Raw genomic sequence first — 23,299 nt, 5'->3', positions numbered from 1 at the left:
CCGATAAACCGTGAATCCCGTCAAACCGTGAATGCCGATAAACCGTGAATGCCGTCAAACCGTGAATGCCGTCAAACCGTGAATGCCGTCAAACCGCGAATGCCGATAAACCGTGAATCCCGTCAAACCGTGAATGCCGTCAAACCGTGAATGCCGTCAAACCGTGAATGCCGTCAAACCGTGAATGCCGTCAAACCGTGAATGCCGATAAACCGTGAATCCCGTCAAACCGTGAATGCCGTCAAACCGTGAATCCCGTCAAACCGTGAATGCCGTCAAACCGTGAATGCCGTCAAACCGTGAATCCCGTCAAACCGTGAATGCCGTCAAACCGTGAATGCCGTCAAACCGTGAATCCCGTCAAACCGTGAATGCCGATAAACCGTGAATGCCGATAAACCGTGAATCCCGTCAAACCGTGAATGCCGATAAACCGTGAATGCCGTCAAACCGTGAATGCCGATAAACCGTGAATCTCGTCAAACCGTGAATGCCGATAAACCGTGAATCCCGTCAAACCGTGAATCCCGTCAAACCGTGAATCCCGTCAAACCGTGAATCCCGTCAAACTGTGAATCCCGTCAAACCGTGCATGCCGTCAAACCGTGAATCCCGTCAAACCGTGCATGCCGTCAAACCGTGAATGCCGATAAACCGTGAATGCCGTCAAACCGTGAATCCCGTCAAACCGTGAATCCCGTCAAACCGTGAATCCCGTCAAACCGTGAATGCCGACAAACCGTGAATGCCGATAAACCGTGAATCCCGTCAAACCGTGAATGCCGATAAACCGTGAATGCCGTCAAACCGTGAATGCCGTCAAACCGTGAATGCCGTCAAACCGCGAATGCCGATAAACCGTGAATCCCGTCAAACCGTGAATGCCGTCAAACCGTGAATGCCGTCAAACCGTGAATGCCGTCAAACCGTGAATGCCGTCAAACCGTGAATGCCGATAAACCGTGAATCCCGTCAAACCGTGAATGCCGTCAAACCGTGAATCCCGTCAAACCGTGAATGCCGTCAAACCGTGAATGCCGTCAAACCGTGAATGCCGTCAAACCGTGAATCCCGTCAAACCGTGAATGCTGATAAACCGTGAATCCCGTCAAATCGTGAATGCCGTCAAACCGTGAATCCCGTCAAACCGTGAATGCCGTCAAACCGTGAATCCCGTCAAACAGTGAATCCCGTCAAACCGTGCATGCCGTCAAACCGTGAATGCCGTCAAACCGTGAATCCCGTCAAACCGTGAATCCCGTCAAACCGTGAATGCCGATAAACCGTGAATCCCGTCAAACCGTGAATGCCGTCAAACCGTGAATGCCGATAAACCGTGAATGCCGTCAAACCGTGAATCCCGTCAAACCGTGAATCCCGTCAAACCGTGAATGCCGTCAAACCGTGAATCCCGTCAAACCGTGAATGCCGATAAACCGTGAATGCCGATAAACCGTGAATCCCGTCAAACCGTGAATCCCGTCAAACCGTGAATGCCGTCAAACCGTGAATGCCGTCAAACCGCGAATCCCGTCAAACCGCGAATGCCGATAAACCGTGAATCCCGTCAAACCGTGAATGCCGTCAAACCGTGAATGCCGTCAAACCGTGAATGCCGTCAAACCGTGAATCCCGTCAAACCGTGAATCCCGTCAAACCGTGAATCCCGTCAAATCGTGAATGCCGTCAAACCGTGAATCCCGTCAAACCGTGAATGCCGTCAAACCGTGAATGCCGATAAACCGTGAATCCCGTCAAACCGTGAATGCCGTCAAACCGTGAATCCCGTCAAACCGTGAATGCCGTCAAACCGTGAATTCCGTCAAACCGTGAATGCCGTCAAACCGTGAATCCCGTCAAACCGTGAATGCCGTCAAACCGTGAATCCCGTCAAACCGTGAATCCCGTCAAACCGTGAATGCCGTCAAACCGTGAATGCCGTCAAACCGTGAATCCCGTCAAACCGTGAATGCCGTCAAACCGTGAATCCCGTCAAACCGTGAATGCTGATAAACCGTGAATCCCGTCAAATCGTGAATGCCGTCAAACCGTGAATCCCGTCAAACCGTGAATGCCGTCAAACCGTGAATGCCGTCAAACCGTGAATGCCGATAAACCGTGAATCCCGTCAAACCGTGAATGCCGTCAAACCGTGAATCCCGTCAAACCGTGAATGCCGTCAAACCGTGAATGCCGTCAAACCGTGAATGCCGATAAACCGTGAATGCCGTCAAACCGTGAATGCCGTCAAACCGTGAATCCCGTCAAACCGTGAATGCTGATAAACCGTGAATCCCGTCAAATCGTGAATGCCGTCAAACCGTGAATGCCGATAAACCGTGAATGCCGTCAAACCGTGAATCCCGTCAAACCGTGAATCCCGTCAAACCGTGAATGCCGTCAAACCGTGAATCCCGTCAAACCGTGAATGCCGATAAACCGTGAATGCTGATAAACCGTGAATCCGGTCAAACCGTGAATGCCGATAAACCGTGAATGCCGTCAAACCGTGAATGCCGATAAACCGTGAATCCCGTCAAACCGTGAATGCCGATAAACCGTGAATGCCGTCAAACCGTGAATGCCGTCAAACCGCGAATCCCGTCAAACCGCGAATGCCGATAAACCGTGAATCCCGTCAAACCGTGAATGCCGTCAAACCGTGAATGCCGTCAAACCGTGAATGCCGTCAAACCGTGAATCCCGTCAAACCGTGAATCCCGTCAAACCGTGAATCCCGTCAAATCGTGAATGCCGTCAAACCGTGAATCCCGTCAAACCGTGAATGCCGTCAAACCATGAATGCCGATAAACCGTGAATCCCGTCAAACCGTGAATGCCGTCAAACCGTGAATCCCGTCAAACCGTGAATGCCGTCAAACCGTGAATGCCGTCAAACCGTGAATCCCGTCAAACCGTGAATCCCGTCAAACCGTGAATGCCGTCAAACCGTGAATCCCGTCAAACCGTGAATCCCGTCAAACCGTGAATCCCGTCAAACCGTGAATGCCGTCAAACCGTGAATGCCGTCAAACCGTGAATCCCGTCAAACCGTGAATGCCGTCAAACCGTGAATGCTGATAAACCGTGAATCCCGTCAAATCGTGAATGCCGTCAAACCGTGAATCCCGTCAAACCGTGAATCCCGTCAAACCGTGAATGCCGTCAAACCGTGAATGCCGATAAACCGTGAATCCCGTCAAACCGTGAATGCCGTCAAACCGTGAATCCCGTCAAACCGTGAATGCCGTGAAACCGTGAATGCCGTCAAACCGTGAATGCCGTCAAACCTTGAATCCCGTCAAACCGTGAATGCTGATAAACCGTGAATCCCGTCAAATCGTGAATGCCGTCAAACCGTGAATCCCGTCAAACCGTGAATGCCGTCAAACCGTGAATGCCGTCAAACCGTGAATGCCGATAAACCGTGAATGCCGTCAAACCGTGAATGCCGTCAAACCGTGAATCCCGTCAAACCGTGAATGCTGATAAACCGTGAATCCCGTCAAATCGTGAATGCCGTCAAACCGTGAATCCCGTCAAACCGTGAATGCCGTCAAACCGTGAATGCCGTCAAACCGTGAATGCCGATAAACCGTGAATCCCGTCAAACCGTGAATGCCGTCAAACCGTGAATCCCGTCAAATCGTGAATGCCGTCAAACCGTGAATGCCGTCAAACCGTGAATGCCGTCAAACCGTGAATCCCGTCAAACCGTGAATGCCGTCAAACCGTGAATGCCGTCAAACCGTGAATCCCGTCAAACCGTGAATCCCGTCAAACCGTGAATGCCGTCAAACCGTGAATCCCGTCAAACCGTGAATCCCGTCAAACCGTGAATCCCGTCAAACCGTGAATGCCGTCAAACCGTGAATGCCGTCAAACCGTGAATCCCGTCAAACCGTGAATGCCGTCAAACCGTGAATCCCGTCAAACCGTGAATGCTGATAAACCGTGAATCCCGTCAAATCGTGAATGCCGTCAAACCGTGAATCCCGTCAAACCGTGAATCCCGTCAAACCGTGAATGCCGTCAAACCGTGAATGCCGATAAACCGTGAATCCCGTCAAACCGTGAATGCCGTCAAACCGTGAATCCCGTCAAACCGTGAATGCCGTGAAACCGTGAATGCCGTCAAACCGTGAATGCCGTCAAACCTTGAATCCCGTCAAACCGTGAATGCTGATAAACCGTGAATCCCGTCAAATCGTGAATGCCGTCAAACCGTGAATCCCGTCAAACCGTGAATGCCGTCAAACCGTGAATGCCGTCAAACCGTGAATGCCGATAAACCGTGAATGCCGTCAAACCGTGAATGCCGTCAAACCGTGAATGCCGTCAAACCGTGAATGCTGATAAACCGTGAATCCCGTCAAATCGTGAATGCCGTCAAACCGTGAATCCCGTCAAACCGTGAATGCCGTCAAACCGTGAATGCCGTCAAACCGTGAATGCCGATAAACCGTGAATCCCGTCAAACCGTGAATGCCGTCAAACCGTGAATCCCGTCAAATCGTGAATGCCGTCAAACCGTGAATGCCGTCAAACCGTGAATGCCGTCAAACCGTGAATCCCGTCAAACCGTGAATGCCGTCAAACCGTGAATGCCGTCAAACCGTGAATCCCGTCAAACCGTGAATCCCGTCAAACCGTGAATCCCGTCAAAAAGTGAATCCCGATAAACCGTGGACATTCACACTACCGATAACAAACTATAACGTTACCGTGAAGTTTTCAGCTCTCACCGCGGCACTGACAAGGGATTTTCCCTTTTTTTCCCAGCGCGCATGCAGCCTGAGCACTTTTTTACTGCCGGTAAAAGTTTTACTGTCGCAGCAGCCGCGGCAGTAAAACTTTTCCGCCGGTAACGTGCCAGTAACGTCACGTGATCAAATCACCTTGGCGACTTTCCCATTCCATCACTTTTTATCGGTAGTCTGAACGCACCCTTACTATCTTTCGTCCTGAACAGAGAAACGAATGAGAACACAATGATATTCATCTGCAAAACATGTAGAGAAAATAAGTTGCTTTGAATTCAGTAAAACATCCGTCAGTGATGATACACAAACTAACCTTGCAAAGAAGGGATAGTCTCAGCAGATTATCTGGACGTAAGCCACTCTTCCGACACAGGTTCATGCACCGTCTTCCTTAACCAGCGTGTTCCTTCTGCTTCTACTGGTGCCTTTCCTACCCAGCGTGCAATAATAGCTTTCTCTTGAGCTCTGGCCTGGATAACAGATGCTGGATCACGTGGATTAGACCTTCGCAGATCTAAATGATGAGCACCTTCGGCGATCAGTATCACTGAAATCTCTGGATTAGTCGTCTCTAGCACTCCTCCTGAAGACCAGGGATCGAGTTTGCCATTACTGCACAAACACACACACACACACACACACACACACACACACACACACACACACATACACACACACACACACACACACACACACACACATGTGCGCACACGCCATAAATTTCAACTAAACTGCGACCAGGACCCAAGCTATGGTGTAGTCATTATGCCACCGGAGACTGGCCAGCGTTCACACCGGCCAGCGTTCAGACCGGCCAGCGTTCGGACCGGCCAGCGTTCAGACTGGCCAGCGTTCAGACCGGCCAGCGTTCAGACTGGCCAGCGTTCAGACCAGCCAGAGTTCAGACTGGCCAGCGTTCAGTTCAATTGTCAATGAGGGTTCACCATAGCAGAGTGCATGGTGTAGTGTGCAGGTAAAGTAGGGGCTGTGCACTGACCAGCCTGTCCCAGGAAGTGTGAGTTAGGAAGTCTGAGGAGAATGTTGAACAGTCTTCGCTAGGGTACCGATTATAGAAAAGCTTACGGGGGAGTACTAAAATGTTTTCCCGTAAAGTTTCGTGTAAAAGCTGCACTTTTGGAAATTCCAAATCGCACGTAAACCGCTCTCGTGAAGTAGCCTCGGCTTCAAAATACGACACTACACCCACACTACGCCCACACTACGCGCACACTACGCCAACACTACGCCCACACTACACCCACACTACACCCACACTACGCCCACACTACACCCACACTACGCCCACACTACACCCACACTACGCCCACACTACACCCACACTACACCCACACTACGCCCACACTACACCCACACTACACCCACACTACACCCACACTACACCCACACTACGCCCACACTACACCCACACTACACCCACACTACGCCCACACTACACCCACACTACGCCCACACTACACCCACACCTACTGTCCTAGATCAGTAGACAGTACAGACTATGATACAGCCACTGCCGCATGTATAAGCTGTAAGCGCATGAGACATCGTGACGTAAATCAGATATCAACAGAAGAAATTACTCAATCTGCGGACAGCATGCTGTTTCGTTCTTTTTGAACTCATCAGCGCAGCACAGAGGAAATGAGGCCGAACCTGATAGCAATGGAAATAAAAATTTCCAATCAGGCCCGAACGTACCTTGCCAGAGTGCTAAAACTGACAAGTCAGTGAGCTCTGCATAACGCAAACAGCAAAGGCACTACCCCACGCAAGAGTGCTCAACTGCTACAAGAGCAGGAGCGAAATACTGAAGAAATTATGTAGAAAAAGATGTGTACACAAGCCCGGTTGTGCTGAAATGGCTGTAATGCCGGTGCTATTGGTGGTACCGGTATCTGATAAGCCAGAATACTGGTAGTACAATTCACACATCAGCTTACTTTATACCGTACTTCCCCACATATAAGCCCATGAAAATTTGCTACAAAAAATAGTTTTTGCAGTGTGAACATGTTCGGGTAGAAGCCCATGCGCTTATATGTGCAATACAGGTTTGTCTGTGTCCTAAACAACGGTGTTATCACAATGCTTACCAGTATACTCAGCTCCCGGGTGTTACACCAATAGTGTTCACATATAAGCCCATGCGCTTATAATTAAGGGGTGCGCTTCTGTCCGGACATAAGCAAATGCGCTTATATGTGCGGAAGTACGGTATACCTGTCTCAATCTGCCGACAGAACTGTTTCGTCCTTTGTGGACTCATCAGCGCAGCACAGAGAAAATGAGGCAGAAACCTGTCTCATATAGAAGCCTACGAAATTTCCCCAGAAAGTCATATAAGCCGCGGCTTTTATACACAACTTCACAGTATAATTATGTTTCAGAGTGTATGCTATGTGGACATACACCTGAATATGATATTACTGTGGACATACACCTGAATATGATATTACTGTGGGTATAGAGTACCTGAATATGATGTTACTGTGACCGGAGAATAGTTTAGCAGAAGAGCGACCTCCGTACTGGGTTGTCAACCAGTGCTCGCGAGGTAATGTGCCATGGAATTGCTTCTGGCAGGACTTGGCAAAGGAACTAAAGTTCCACTAGAAACAAAGACAGAACCGAGAAAGGGTAGACAAAAGCACATAGAGAGACTTAGAGAGAGAGAGAGAGAAAGAAAGAAAGAAAGAAAAAGAGAGAGAGAGAGAGAGAGAGAGAGAGAGAGAGAGAGAGAGAGAGAGAGAGAAGAGAGAGAGAGAGAGAGAGAGAGAGAGAGAGAGAGGGGGGGGGGGGGGAGGGAGAGGGAGAGAGAGAGAGAGGAGAGGGGGGGGGGGGGGTGAAAGAGAACACAAAACAGCGTTGGTCTAAGAGGCAATCACAAGGTGTCTGAAGTGAACCAATAGGACTACGAATCGTGACGTCAGGTCCTTGACAACTTTGTAGCAACTGGGTACAAACAAACATTGTGTCTCCCAGCACGTGGTGTTTTGCATTTCAAATTTCAAATTTTACATCATGGCATGCGCAGATTAGAGTAGATAACTCACACGAAGGACCCGGATATCCTTTTAGTGTCCTTTAGGGACACGAGTCTGCTTGCTTTCTCCTCCTTTCTCCGGGGCAGAGTAGAGCAGTGACTTGCATGAAATAAATAATCAGGGTGCGAATCCTGAACCTTTTACAGCATTTCCCGAGGAGCATGGAGAATTGGACATCGCTCTGTACGTCGTGCATGCAGGTTTTCTTTTGCTGACTGTGAGAGGTGTTTCTTTGCGCTGTATCCTTTCTTGTGACTTGGGACATCTGAATATACTTTCTTTACGAGGCGGAAAGTTGCTGAAGCAAGCGAGAATTGACCTCTGATCAGCATTCTGAAATATTTTCACCAGCTCGTCGCAGACTCTTTGTGTCACCATCGAAATACTGGGAAGACCAGTCATTGCTCCATCAGCTTAGCAAACCACTAACTATAAGCAAGGGGCACTTAGACAAGCTGTTTATCCAAGCTAACCAATTAACCATTGATTGCCACCATCAGGTACCTGCATACTACTGTAAAAACATTGAACAGCAAGGGGACACACTAACGTGAACAGCAAGGGGACACACTAACGTGAACAGCAAGGGGACACACTAACGTGAACAGCAAGGGGACACACTAACGTGAACAGCAAGGGGACACACTAACGTGAACAGCAAGGGGACACACTAACGTGAACAGCAAGGGGACACACTAACGTGAACAGCAAGGGGACACACTAACGTGAACAGCAAGGGGACACACTAACGTGAAGAGCAAGGGGACACGCTAAAGTTTGTTTGTACCCAGAAATGCTGTTGGCATGCGTTGTTGACAAGTATGTGTGATATCATCACTTCGAAGATCTATTGACAGAATGTTATTAGTACCTGCTGATGCAGTACGAAAAATAAAACTCATTAACCTGAGTTGAACATGTGACTAAGCTGAGTTGAACATGTGAGTGACTCACCTTAGCTGGTGGGAAAAAGTCTGTGGCAGGATTGTTGCAAGAAGGGAATACCATTTCTGTACATGACTAGCAAACAATGAAGGATATACACACGTGTACACACGTGTACACACGTGTACACACACACACACACACACACACACACACACGCGTGCGCGCACCGGACAGCGGTATAACACAGTAGTATTTTAGCACACCTACACGGACGGGAGGAGGAGAATGGGAGGAGAATAGGCCTTATGCACTTTGTACAGATGCACGGAATCCCGTAGAATCTTGTAGAATCCCGTAGACCCGGTTGGGTGTTGAATGTGCAGGACCCTATTGTGTTTACTGCTATTTCCACTATGAAATGGGCCATGAAGGCATTTAATACGAAATCTTTTTCCGGCAGAGATCTAGCTAGTCGTTAGTTCAATCCCAAAGTGAAGAAGGCTTGAAAAGTGATCGTTTGCCATGAATTGTGAGGCTAAATGGGTCAAACGCGCATGTATAGCACACAATGAACACCCAACCGGGTATGTACACACCTACGGCCCTAGCACAGAACTTCGTACATCTGTACAATGTGCATAAGGACCATGGGAGGAGGAGAATGGGAGGAGGAAGAAGAAAACAAAAACAAAATAAAAAGATACTATGATGGTACAGTAAAATGGCAGATGTGCCCATTCCACTTTGCACAAAAAATCTCATTTGGCAGGGCTGCTATGCCATGCTTATGCACTTGGTGGCCATACCGGTAGTTTAGCTAACAGTGGATTCCAAACGATGTTCAACTGGCCAGATATTGTATGAATGTAGGGTATGTATGGCATGGGTTACAGTCTTACAGATGCCTGCTTTACCAGAGACCAAACAGTAAAGTGTAACCTGGGATTCTGACCGCCTTTCGGACCTGGAAAAGTTGTCCGATTTCTGAAGTGGTTAGTAAGACTGGACTCGGATGGAGAGCCAAGGATAAATTTATAGTAAAGAATTGTCGTACAATGTTATCGGATGAGCTGATTGTTTAGTAACTGGTGGTGTTAGTGGACATTATAGCGTAACTTGTAGTTTATTGGTCCTTTTCTTCTTGACCACCCTGTATGCATGCTTATGGAGAAAAATGCTGGACCAAGGAAAAGTGGTCGGATTGGTCAGGATATCGGTTAAGTGAGGCGGTCAGAAAGCGAGGGTCCACTATACATGCTTGTATGCAATCCTACCTGGTAGTTCCAGCCAGTGTTTCCCAGTCCCTTGTATGCAATCCTACCTGGTAGTTCCAGCCAGTGTTTCCCAGTCCCTTGTATGCAATCCTACCTGGTAGTTCCAGCCAGTGTTTCCCAGTCCCTTGTATGCAATCCTACCTGGTAGTTCCAGCCAGTGTTTCCCAGTCCCTTGTATGCAATCCTACCTGGTAGTTCCAGCCAGTGTTTCCCAGTCCCTTGTACGCAAAGCTAGATGTGTTGATGCACTGCACTTCATGGGCGTAGTTCTGGTAGAAATTACTCAGTTCTGCCATGGCAGTCAGAAGCTAGAGTAGACACAACACCGGAAACAGCAACAACAACATTGATGACAGTGACGACGACAATAACAACAACAATAACAACAAAGACGGCGACAACGACGACAACGACAACAACAACGACAACAACAACGACAACAACAACAACGACAACAACAACAACAACAACAACAACAACAACAACAACAACAACAAGACTCTCAGCATGTTGAAGTCATCCCTCGCCACAGTCACCACGGCTGGTGGACCAAGTGTCCTTTAGACAAGTGTCTTTTGGCCAAGTGTCCATAGTGTCACCAGACGTTAGTAGCTGCACAAGGAGATACGACTCATTTCATCCAGATGAGTTCGAGAGTGAACTCTGCCAATCTGTGCCTGAATGAAACGACACAGTTACTGTAGTCCCATTTCAGGTCATTCCAGAAACTCAATTTTCGTATTTGGAAATTGTTAGTGTAAACAATAGAGCTGCGGCATACCAGCTATAGCCAGTTTTTCGTCCATTCCCTCAACTCTTCCCAACCAAATAGCAACAGAGCAAGCTGTATGATGAGTGGTGTGGTGAGTGGAAAGAACATGTCTTCTAATCTAAGAGCCGGAACTCAGGTGAACTCAACACGGTTATTTTCAAACATTTTTGCATTGGGCTCTGCGTGAATGCCCTTCTCTTGTTCACAATCTTATTTTGTGAAGAAATGTCACAGATAATCGGCGTGGAGACAACAATTTGAATAAAGTTATGAACAGGGTTAAATGTGCACTCATGACTACTTGGTCCGCGTCAGCAATATTGTCGCTTATCTTTCAGCTTTGTTATTATGTCGCCAATGCTCACTTGCCAGCCCATTTCACCCCAATTTTGGTTAGTTGGTTAGTTTACGAGTACCTGAAAGGTCTAGCTAGATTTCGAGAGCTACGGGTTGGTGATTCTGATTGATACAGCACCGCATCAAAATAGATTATCTTGTCACACTGCGCAGGCAACAGCAGCGCGACGTACCAGAAAATAATCGGCTACTCGGAATCAGTTCCTGGCATTTTACAAAACGGCCGAGATCACTCACATCAGGGATCACTCGCCAAGCTGAGATCGCAGTTCCCTCACCTCCAGCTTAACGCTCAGAGTCCCCAGCGAATCGTGGAGATTTGCAAGTACTGTACGAGTCATCGTCGTTCAAAATAAATCTTGCAAAGAACGGCGACTGATTTAAACCACGCAGGCAGTCCACGCGAAGTACTATAGAGAAGGCGATCGTCACGGTCGACTTCCCTTTAGAAACTAGCCAGGCAGCGGAGAGGAAGAGAGATGAGCTTGCGAAAGCGAGAGTATCGATCCTGAGCAAAAAATATTTATTCCCGTAGCTATGCAGAAGACGTTACTTCAGTAACGTCTGGCGCTAGCCAGGGTCCACACAGCTTTAATTTGGTGTTTGTTTGTTTGTTTGTGTCACGCCTGGCGCTATCCCGTATCTGTCCCGTACCGTACCGTACCATCAAACACAGCTAGCTGGCCACATGCAGCTGGCCGCAATATTCAAATAGGGCTTTCAAACGCAAGATCATAACGTGAAGCAACTTGGAAGAATGAGTATGAATGCGAAGTGTATGAGGGAATGCATGTAGGGCGATAGTGCGGGTTCAAATCCCAGGTTATGCCTGAAAAAAAGGAGAATTGAAAAATTTATAACATCCCTATGCTTTTTTTGCCTATGTCATCAATGCGGTAGACGGTGTCGTATTACCTCGACCGTACCTGTCCCGTACCTGTTCCGTACCTGTCCCGTACCGTACCGGACCATCAAAGACGGCTGGCCACAATGCATATTCAAATAGGGCTTTCAAATGAAAGATCATAACGTGAAGCAACTTGGAAGAATTAGTATGTGTGTATGCGAAGTGTATCGGGGGATGCATGCAGGGCGATAGTGCGGGTTCGAATCCCAGGTTATGTCTAAAAAAATGAGAAATTTATAAGAATTTATAACATCCCTATGCATTTTTTGGTCTAGGTCATCAAGGCAAAAAATCTTAGCGTAGGGCCCTGAGCTTCCAAGCTCTCTCGTTTTGTCACCAGCGACGAGAGCAGCGACGAGGAGGACCAAAAAAAGTATGAACCCTTCCTTGGACAATAAATTCCTCATGGCCAGTTGTCATTCTGTACCTTACCTTCCATCATACCAAGTTTTATCGTCTCAAGTGCACTCGTTGATGTCCAAAGTCTAAGTTCAAATTGTCGAAAGATAGGCGACAATATCGCTGACGCGGACCAAGTACAAGAAAACGCGGTTGGAAACACTAAACCAACCTCACTTACATGTCTGTGCATAGTCACGAGTGCGCATTTAATACTGTTCACAGCTGTATTCAAATGTCACAGAGATCAATTTTCCCATTTTGCTGGCTCAACAAGAAAAGTGTAGTGATCAGGTCTGATAATGTAGCCAGAAATCCAGTTTCAAGTACAGTCAATCTCGCGGATGTTAACCTCGCATAAGTATTGGCCAAGGCCATTGTGAGAATAAAAGATTTCAAACAACTCGTAAACAAGACTATCTTCAGACCAAGTAGCCACTTGACTGCATGTGTAAACCCTCGAACAACATATTTCTTATACTTGACCAAGGGTCATTATTAGCAAAGTTGACTGTGTGCCAGGATTTCTGGACTCACCTCTTCATCGGTGTAGGCTGTTTTGTTCAGAAATCTGCACGCTTCCTGCATGCAACAAGAAAGAGAAATAAAGAACTATGGACAAGGGATTTATGCTGGCAACCCAATATAAATCAAAAGGCAGTTTGGCAATACTAACACCTACTCTTATATGACGCGCAACATTTAGCGTGTTTCATTGCTTATAAATCGCGCTCGATTATAAATCACACCTTATTTTCAGGTTTGAAACATATTTTTGTTTCAATTCAATCACATAAGTAGGATGTCACACTCGATAGTCAGTCGTGGCTCCTCCTTTTCTCTTGAAGTTTAGTGTAAAAGGTACGACTTATACTCGGAGAAAAATACAGTTTTCAACTGCAATGCTGGCATGTGATCACTTGATTAACTCCACAACAACATGACTGGACTGTCAACGCACTTTGACCGGTACATTAAGTCATTCAGCACATTCAGCACCCTCAGCACCCCACGCATATAATGCTGTTGATTTTTCGTCAGTGCGCACATGTCATGTATACAAGAGTCCCAAAGTTCATTAGATCTAACAAGATTGTAACAGCTAGCTGTCCCAAGATTTAATTAAAAGAATGCCAAAGTGGCACAGTTGGGTTCTTTTTCTTTCTTTCTTTTTTCTACAAAATCCACCTATCTCCAGACACTGGGGTGAATAATGGAGTGTGGTGGTGGGGCCCATTAAGCTCAGCCGACCAGAGGTCTCGGCTTCATAGCTCCATGGACGCACCAAAGGGAGATCGGGTAGGGAGGATTAAGTTGAAAAAGAAGTGAAAAGTGTTGCTGTTCATACATGAAGTGTGTAGATGTGATTGGGGGTCAGACATGACATGAGTACCAGCTTCTATGCAGCTCAGCCACTGCTCAGAGTCTTAGTTTGAATTTGAACCACTGTATCCTTGCCATCAGCTGATGTGTTCAGGGAAAACGGCGAGCGTTGAGAGCATCATGCCCTGAGTGTAAATTGGCCAAAAAGTTACGAGTGTCGTAACCTACACGCTGCTTATTCATCGCTTCAGAAACTGTTCAAAACGAGAGCTGAGGGTCTTCTTTTCAAGCTGCACATTTCTTGTTCTCCAAAAAGACCTAGAATTAACCAAGTTACGATAGTAGCAAAATGTTGAATGCATCGATTTACCTGTGCTTCGACATCTCAGGTTCCGGCCACAAAACAGATTTTGAGAAAACTATCAACGCTCACGAGGTAATGGGTGGAAAGGTTTTTTGCTAAACAGTTGCAAAAAGGCGCCGCCCCGCTACCTGACGCATACATTAGATTGGAGTAGCTTATGTATGCAATAGATGAGCGGTACGTAAAGGGAGAATGACAGGGGAACGTACCGTATTTGCCGGAGTATAACGCGCACCTGAGCATTATGCGCACCCTCTCTTTTGAGTAACATTTTGGCGATTCAAGGCATATCTGGAGTATAATACGCAGCCTAGATTAGAGAGCATCATCGACAGTACAATATCAACCATTTTCCACTTATAATGCACATGCTACCGATGGGGTTCTAACCAATCATGTGTTAGCAGTGTAGCTAGCTGTAGACACTAGAAATGCACACAGTCATATGGTTTGTTCCGGTTCAGAGGCGGCAAACTTCGCAATTGTTGGATACATTGCACTAATTTTCAAAGTGCATGCACATGCACTTTGAAAATTCAGAGCATAGTGCACACCTGCCATTTGGGGCCTGAAATAGTACATCTAAAGTGTCGCAGCACTATACTCCAGCAAATACGGTACAGTGACTTGGATGGTTTAATGTGCTTTCATAAACATTAGAGATATGACCACCACTCTTACCGTTACTGGCCAAGCGGGAAGAGGCTCCAAGAAACTAGCAGGGTAGGGGTAGTTCACTGCAACAACAACAACAACAACAACAACAACAACAACAACAACAACAACAACAACAACAACAACAACAACAACAACAACAACAACAACAACAACAACAACAACAACAACAACAACAACAACAACAACAACAACAACAACAACAACAACAACAACAACAACAACAACAACACAACAACAGTGAGTGGATGCAAATTTTGGAGCTCCAGTGTGTGACCATAATCGTCGGGAATCGAACCCGCAACCTATCGATTGGAAATCGCTGCACATACCATTGCACTATATGGGACACACACACACACACACACACACACACGCACGCACACACACACACACACACACACACACACACACACACACACACACACACACACACACACACACACATGTGACACGTAGCACACATGTACAGTCTTTGGGTCGCGCCTGTCGTGCTTCGCTTTTGATGCAGCTCGAGCGCTCATGAGGAGTCTTGCGACAGGCTAGCCGCTTGCGACAAAAGCTGTCTTTTTTTACGAATTCTGTGACGTCATGTTTTAGGCGAATGTCCCAACAGTCATTCGCGTACGATTACGTAGCCGGTCTTCACATGTGCATATAGCGCATGCGCACACAAGCAAAAAACGGCAGCCTCTCCAGCAAGATGAGGTACAGACAAAAGTGAGGTAGCAGTGTAGTAAAGCCAATAAAATTGATAGTTTGTCAGTAGCAGTAGTAGCGGTGGAAGAAAATCTGTCAGCAAAACTGGCAGCAAGGGAGCATCGACTAACCCAGGTGGATTATTGACTAACCCAGGTGGATCATCGACTTGCAGGAATCGAAGACAGGCTTTCAGAGGTGGAAGACAGGCTTTCAGGGGTGGACGTCGTTGTCAATCAGACTGAAACGAGGATGATACAACTGCATGGCCCCAGGGAATAGGTTGTAAACAATGGTGAGATGGATTGTTGAGTGTTTTCTCTTTTTCTTCTTTATTCAAGCAGTATCACTCATATGATTGTATTACTAGCAGTATCTCCCGTCAGCGTTGCCTGGTTGAACTACAACTGTCAAGGAATACCGGTATGTAAGACTAAGAGTTTCAATCACGTGCCTCAGACTCAGAGCTACTCCGCAGCACTTCAATCACGTGCTGCTAGCTACAACCTGCGGAGCCTGTGACAGAACACAGGAGTCTTCCTCACTCCCGGGGGAGTCCGAATCCTGGAGATCAAATGAAAGTTGTTTTTCGGTAGCCTTTTTCTTCGTCGTCCTCCATAAGGCGAGACCAAAAAAAATTAGTGATTCCCGGGCCCTCCCGCACCAAAATGGAGCCAAGGCCAATTTTTTTTTGAACAGTTCATAATACATCTACAGTACTTATCGTGTGAGTAGATCTGTGACGTGGAGTCACACAAACCCGAGCTTGTACGACTCCCTGATGTACAGATCAGGACCATCGTTGGCCGAAAAACAGAACAATTGAACGGGTAAACTGCGTGCCTGTTTTTTGTGAAATTTGAATAAAAAAACTAAAAATTACTGGAAAATACAGTAAAAAAAAAAGCTCGTCATGGCATGGGCATATGCGCATACACACAGTCATAGGAAAAAATAAAAAATTCGCCCGCACCAATTCCACATGGGTCCTGCCCGGGAATCTCGATTTTATTTTGGTCTCGCCTAATGGACCTTTTTTGTTTTTTGTTTTTTTGTTTTTTTGCGAGTGTCCTTTTCCAGCCCCTCTCTTGTTCAATATTGGCTGACTTGCTTTCAACTAATATTCTCCACCCCATGCATGGCTATACTCCACGGCAGTCATGACTAGCTGTACGTGTAAGGTAAGCGTAGGGATGATGTAAGGTAAGCGTAGGGATGATGTAAAGTAAGGGTAGGGATGATGTAAGGTAAGGGTAGGGATGATGTAATAATAATAATAATAACTGTATTAGGATGACCCAAAGGCTGACCGCCTATCGTGGGGTCCGTCGCATTGAAGGATGATGGTACAAGAGAGTACAGATTGGGAAGGGGGGGGGGGGGGGGGGGGACTACAATGAACAGGGTAACGGCATGCCAGCGAGTAGACATGAATACTGACAAGAATGTTTGCGCAGCTCTTTCTTGAATATATAGACAGAAGATTCCGAAGTCAATGTGGGTGGGAGACAATTCCATAAAAGGGAGGTTTTGAATAAAAAAAGTGATTTGGATGTTGTCAAGGCTTTGGGGAGGATAATTTTGTTGGGGCGTCTCTCACTACGGGAAATATTAAAACTGAACTGAGTCAAGGTGTTCCGGTATTTGAAAATAAACTTGTGCAATGTAACTAGGCTACTGAATTGTCTACGGTACTGCAGTGATTCTAGTTTGGCGAATGCGTTCAGATCTTTCGCCAAACTAGAATGTAAGGTAAGCGTAGGGATGATGTAAGGTAAGCGTAGGGATGATGTAAGGTAAGCGTAGGGATGATGTAAGGTAAGCGCAGGGGTGATGTAAGGTAAGCGTAGGGATGATGTAACAATGTGACTTACCCATAGCCATGTAAGCCAAGATGCCTTGTAACCAATCAGAGAAGTCCTTGGCCATGGATGAATTGCAAAGCTTTATCTTCTCAGCAAAAGCATCTGAACCAACACTACCTAAGACGACAACGACAACAGCAACAACAGTGACGACGACGACAACGACAGCAGCAGCAGCAGCAGCAGCAGCAGCAGCAGCAGCAACAACAATAATAATAATAATAATAACAACAAAAACAACAACAACAACAACAACAACAACAACAACAACAACAACAACAACAACAACAACAACAACAACAACAACAACAACAACAACAACAACAACAACAACAACAACAACAACAACAACAACAACAACAACAACAACAACAACAACAACAACAACAACAACAACAGTAAACATCGCAGCAATAAAAAAGATAATGATGATGAGGAAATGGAATAAAACGAAAACGAAATCCAAGTAGTGGCAAATGAAATTGGGCCCCAAGAGCACAGCACCAACACATACCCACGTACATACAAACACACAGAGAACTAAACTCGATTATGAAGGCTTACTTAGGATATGAGGAAGTCTCTGAAATATGTCCCGGATACCATGCGAACATCCAAGGCTGACTTCACTAAAATCTTTCGTAACGACTTCACTGAAAGCCTGAAAGGAGAAACAGAAGAGCAAATGCAGTATACGGTTTTGTCATTGATCAGTGTGCGGTTTCGTCATTGATCAGTGTGCTGTCTTGTCATTGATCAGTGTGCGGTCTCCGCATTGATCAGGTTTTCTTGCTGAAGTTTCCAGTCTGAGAATAATGAATCACTTACGAGGAGACGAAAAACAAAGAATGCCTAGGAATACTTTGCTGAGCTTTCTCAAAATCTCATGATCATCAAGCCTCGCCTAATGTGGGATGTTAGAGCTGTTCTCACTAAAGCTTCGCATTAGATTTCACTGAGCATCACTGTACATTAAAAACGACTTACTGAGCACAATGTATGAGCATCACTGTACATAAAAAAAAGACTTACTGAGCACAATGTATGAGCATCGTTTGTACATTAAAAAAAGACTTACTAAACACAATGTATGAGCATCACTGTACATTAAAAAAAGACTTGCTGAGCACAATGTATGAGCATCGTTTGTACATTAAAAAAAGACTTACTGAGCACAATGTATGAGCATCACTGTACATTTAAAAAAGACTTACTGAGCACAATGTATGAGCATCACTGTACATAAAAAAAGACTTACTGAGCACAACGTATCTCCTTGGAAGATAGGAGCAGACGCAGCCAAGCCACTGGATAATAAACAAGATAACACAACAGAAGCAACAATTCTAGCAAACAACTTTTCAAAGTTGTTTGAGCCTATAGTCGGATATAGGTAAGTTTGACATTCTCAAAAACCTACTTCTGTACCAACACAGCAACATCACTCACTTACCCAGCCTGTTCCCAGCCTGTTCAACTTGAACAGCAGAGATAACCAGACCAAACGGAATCCTTGAAATGCAAGACATGTCACTGCTGCTTTTACTCTGCATCAGCGTGCACAACGTGCTTCGTGTATGTGTGATGGTTGTGGAATTGATGTAAGATGGCTGTAGAATGCCTGTGGAATGGCTGTGGAATGGCTGTGGAATGGCTGTGGAATGGCTGTGGAAGGGATGTGAGATGGTTGTAGAATGCCTGTAGAATGGATGTAAGATGGCTGTAGAATGGCTGTGGAATGGTTGTGGAATGGATGTAAGATGGCTGTGGAATGGTTGTGGAATGGCTGTGGAATGGATGTAAGATGGCTGTGGAATAGACGTAAGATGGCTGTGGAATGGTTGTCTATTGGCTGTGGAATGGTGGTGTAATGGGTCCAGTACCAGCACACCAGCCAGCTTTGCACTCAACGCTTTCAACAAGCTTACCACATGTCTCAGCGTAGATGTACTCGTGAAACTCTCCCTGCCTGAATCAGGTTGCTTTATGGAGTCTTGTGACCCTAGGCCTAGTGGTAGCCGGGCATTAGTAGTAGTAGTAGTAGACTAGTAGTAGCGTGTGTGTGTGTGTGCGTGTGTGTGTGTGTGTGTATGTGTGTGTGTGTGGTGTGTATGTGTGTGTTTGTGTGTGTGTGTGTGTGTGTGTGTGTGTTCTTTTATCTGATGGCCTCAACACAAGACCTAGGCATGGCCCCAGGACAAGCTAGATGGACGCTGTCACTGCAAATTCGGGTACCCATTGCTGGTGAGACTTATTGCAGAGCTGAGACTGGCGCCTCGTTTGTGACTGTCCTTAGCCTGCTCTGTCAAAACCAAGACTGTATGTTTGGTGGCAAAGACTTCAGTCAGCCAAACGATGTGATTTGCCACAGGACATAATTATTGAAACTCCCTATGCAATTATTGCAAGGAGCAATGGGCATCCAAACGTCCAAAGGCACGCTTGCATGTGTGTGTGTGTGTGTGTGTGTGTGTGTGTGTGTGTGTGTGTGTGTGTGTGTGTGCGCGTGTGTGTGTGTCCGTCTACATGTACATACCCATCAACAACATGGGGATACTTCATACGAAACCAGGCTGTCAGCATACCTGCAGATACATACCGTTCAAACAGAGGACATAACATAGCTATAAGACAGGTAGAGAGTGAGAGAGAGAGAGAGAGAGAGAGAGAGAGAGAGAGAGAGAGAGAGAGAGAGAGAGAGAGAGAGAGAGAGAGAGAGAGAGAGAGAGAGAGAGAGAGAGAGAGAGAGGAAGGGGGGGGAGGAGAGAGAGAGAGAGAGAGAGAGAGAGAGAGAGAGAGAGAGAGAGAGAGAGAGAGAGAGAGAGAGAGAGAGTAAGTTACATTTATAAAGACAGGTAGAGAAAGAGAGAGAGAGAGAGAGAGAGAGAGAGAGAGAGAGAGAGAGAGAGAGAGAGAGAGAGAGAGAGAGAGAGAGAGAGAGAGAGAGAGAGAGAGAGAGAGAGAGAGAGAGAGCAAGGGTATATGTCGGCCATTCAGCTTATTCCTGCTTTCACTGACACCAGGTGCGAGTTCCTGACAGGCAGAATTCAAGGCGAGGCTCATCATAAGATGCTGCTCGATGCATCAGTGTTGCTTATACATGCACAGCTCTACACATCCCCACTAATACTAGGCATGCACAGCTCTACACATCCCCACTAATACTAGGCATACACAGTTACACACATCCACCATTCTATGAATATAAGGGCCTGGTCAGACTGCGGCAAAATTGAAATAATCCTGGGATTATAATCCGAATCTCCATAGTAACTTGCCGCCAGAGCGGCAAAAGCGAGAGTTGACGCTCCAAAAAAAAGCAAGAACGGACCACGCTTTTCCGCTCCAAACAGGAGTTGACGCTGATACGCCATTGACGCTGATATTCACTGATTTTTTCATCTCGATATCGAGGAGCTAATTGGCCACGGACAACGACAAAACTCATAAGGATGGTTGCAAGGATTGCACTGAAGGTGTTGGCGATCCCAAAGGTGAAGGAATTCGACGTCGTTCGTGGAGATTACCACTTGACGCTCGAAATGAATTTTGTATTTTCATTCTCCCCACATGTACAGTGTGATTGCTATTCAAATTCTGGACGCTTTTCTTTTTTCGTCAGTCCCTAAAGGCTTACACACGCTTTTCAAAAATTTTGGTTGGGGTGGTGGGTTTTACAGGTTGCGTTTCGAAAATAATTATTGACTGCACAAGGGAGCTCAAAATATTGAACCTGGAAAATTTGGGAAGTGGAATTTTCACTAATGTATCCGACGAAACCTACCACCGTATGATCCACCAAAAGCAATCAGCTTCGTAGATGACAACTCTTCCTGCATAAGACCAACATGCATATACAATAATGAGAAAAATTCACATGACATTGTTTCTTTACAATATTCCTGCAACCTTTTTCAATCAATAATCACGTTCATAAAAACTAACAACTAATTGCATGAGTCGGTCAGGTTGACTTTTTTGCACCTGTGTGTGGCTATAACTTGGGAACACAACTACACTCAATGATCACAACTACACTCAATGAACACAACTACACTCAATGATCCAAGCATCAGATGCAGCTCATAACGGGCCTTTGGGTACCCGGTATGACATGACTATGGGGGAAAGGAGCCAAGTTTTAGTGAAACCGAAATTCGCTAAGGGCCCGGTCATACATGCATTGGGGTTTCGCTTTGGCGACGAGGTTCGGCGGCAGCGAGCCTGGTGTCGCTCCAGCGAAACCACGTGTGTATGGTCACACATGCAAACAGGGCACAACTCCTACTTTGGCGGAAAATGAGAGTAAAGTGGACTGTGGTACATACGGTACGGAGAATAGACGAGGTCTCAACTATCTTCCACGCATTTTTGTTGAATGGACATCATACGCATACAAATTTCTCGTAGCAAGTCCATATACAGCAGACCGTGGTGTTTTCCACGGAAGCGAATCCACAGAAGCAACAGTCTCGCTTCGAAAATTTTGGCGGAAGCGGTTTCGAGTTTCCGCTGAAGCGGAAGTTCCGCTTTTCGCCGTTGCCATGCCATTTTCGCTCCTGCGACCTCGCTTCAGCGTATACGCTACTTTCGAGTGCATGTGTGACCGGGCTCTAAAAGAGAGAGACTGACTACTAAACACAATAAACACCAACACCAGCACCAGCACCAGCACCAGCACTGACAACACCAGCACTGACAGCACCAGCACTGACAACACCAGCACTGACAACACCAGCACTGACAACACCAGCACTGACAACACCAGCACTGACAGCACCAGCACTGACAACACCAGCACTGACAGCACCAGCACTGACAGCACCAGCACTGACAGCACCAGCACTGACAACACCAGCACTGACAACACCAGCACTGACAACACCAGCACTGACAGCACCAGCACTGACAACACCAGCACTGACAACACCAGCACTGACAACACCAGCACTGACAACACCAGCACTGACAACACCAGCACTGACAACACCAGCACCAGCACTGACAACACCAGCACTGACAACACCAGCACTGACAACACCAGCACTGACAACACCAGCACTGACAGCACCAGCACTGACAACACCAGCACTGACAACACCAGCACTGACAACACCAGCACTGACAACACCAGCACTGACAACACCAGCACTGACAACACCAGCACTGACAACACCAGCACTGACAACACCAGCACTGACAACACCAGCACTGACAGCACCAGCACTGACAGCACCAGCACTGACAACACCAGCACTGACAACACCAGCACTGACAGCACCAGCACTGACAGCACCAGCACTGACAGCACCAGCACTGACAACACCAGCACTGACAACACCAGCACTGACAGCACCAGCACTGACAGCACCAGCACTGACAACACCAGCACTGACAACACCAGCACTGACAACACCAGCACTGACAGCACCAGCACTGACAACACCAGCACTGACAGCACCAGCACTGACAACACCAGCACTGACAACACCAGCACTGACAACACCAGCACTGACAACACCAGCACTGACAGCACCAGCACTGACAACACCAGCACTGACAACACCAGCACTGACAACACCAGCACTGACAGCACCAGCACTGACAGCACCAGCACTGACAACACCAGCACTGACAACACCAGCACTGACAACACCAGCACTGACAGCACCAGCACTGACAACACCAGCACTGACAACACCAGCACTGACAACACCAGCACTGACAGCACCAGCACTGACAACACCAGCACTGACAACACCAGCACTGACAGCACCAGCACTGACAGCACCAGCACTGACAACACCAGCACTGACAACACCAGCACTGACAACACCAGCACTGACAGCACCAGCACTGACAACACCAGCACTGACAGCACCAGCACTGACAACACCAGCACTGACAGCACCAGCACTGACAGCACCAGCACTGACAGCACCAGCACTGAC

The 23,299-nt window shown here is 46.9% G+C and overlaps 1 protein-coding gene across 1 annotated transcript in view; it reads right to left on the bottom strand.

The window, feature by feature from the left end:
- The window catches only part of LOC135816232 (lysosomal Pro-X carboxypeptidase-like), a 48,137-nt gene that overhangs the window by 4,076 nt on the left and 20,762 nt on the right, over positions 1-23,299 (bottom strand). The window contains exons 6-16 of the mRNA XM_065329640.1: positions 21,133-21,181; positions 19,885-19,933; positions 18,607-18,655; positions 17,913-18,009; positions 17,358-17,465; positions 14,791-14,846; positions 12,960-13,004; positions 10,176-10,295; positions 8,780-8,845; positions 7,254-7,390; positions 5,077-5,375 (exon numbers count right to left, since the gene is read on the bottom strand). Coding sequence (XP_065185712.1) covers positions 5,105-5,375; positions 7,254-7,390; positions 8,780-8,845; positions 10,176-10,295; positions 12,960-13,004; positions 14,791-14,846; positions 17,358-17,465; positions 17,913-18,009; positions 18,607-18,655; positions 19,885-19,933; positions 21,133-21,181 — 1,047 coding nt within the window. The 3' untranslated portion in view covers positions 5,077-5,104. The remainder of the gene's footprint in view (positions 1-5,076; positions 5,376-7,253; positions 7,391-8,779; positions 8,846-10,175; positions 10,296-12,959; positions 13,005-14,790; positions 14,847-17,357; positions 17,466-17,912; positions 18,010-18,606; positions 18,656-19,884; positions 19,934-21,132; positions 21,182-23,299) is intronic.

This window comes from Sycon ciliatum, chromosome 4 (genome assembly GCF_964019385.1).
Source record: "Sycon ciliatum chromosome 4, ocSycCili1.1, whole genome shotgun sequence".
Lineage (NCBI taxonomy): Eukaryota > Metazoa > Porifera > Calcarea > Leucosolenida > Sycettidae > Sycon > Sycon ciliatum.
This window is presented reverse-complemented; position numbering and strand designations above follow the sequence as displayed.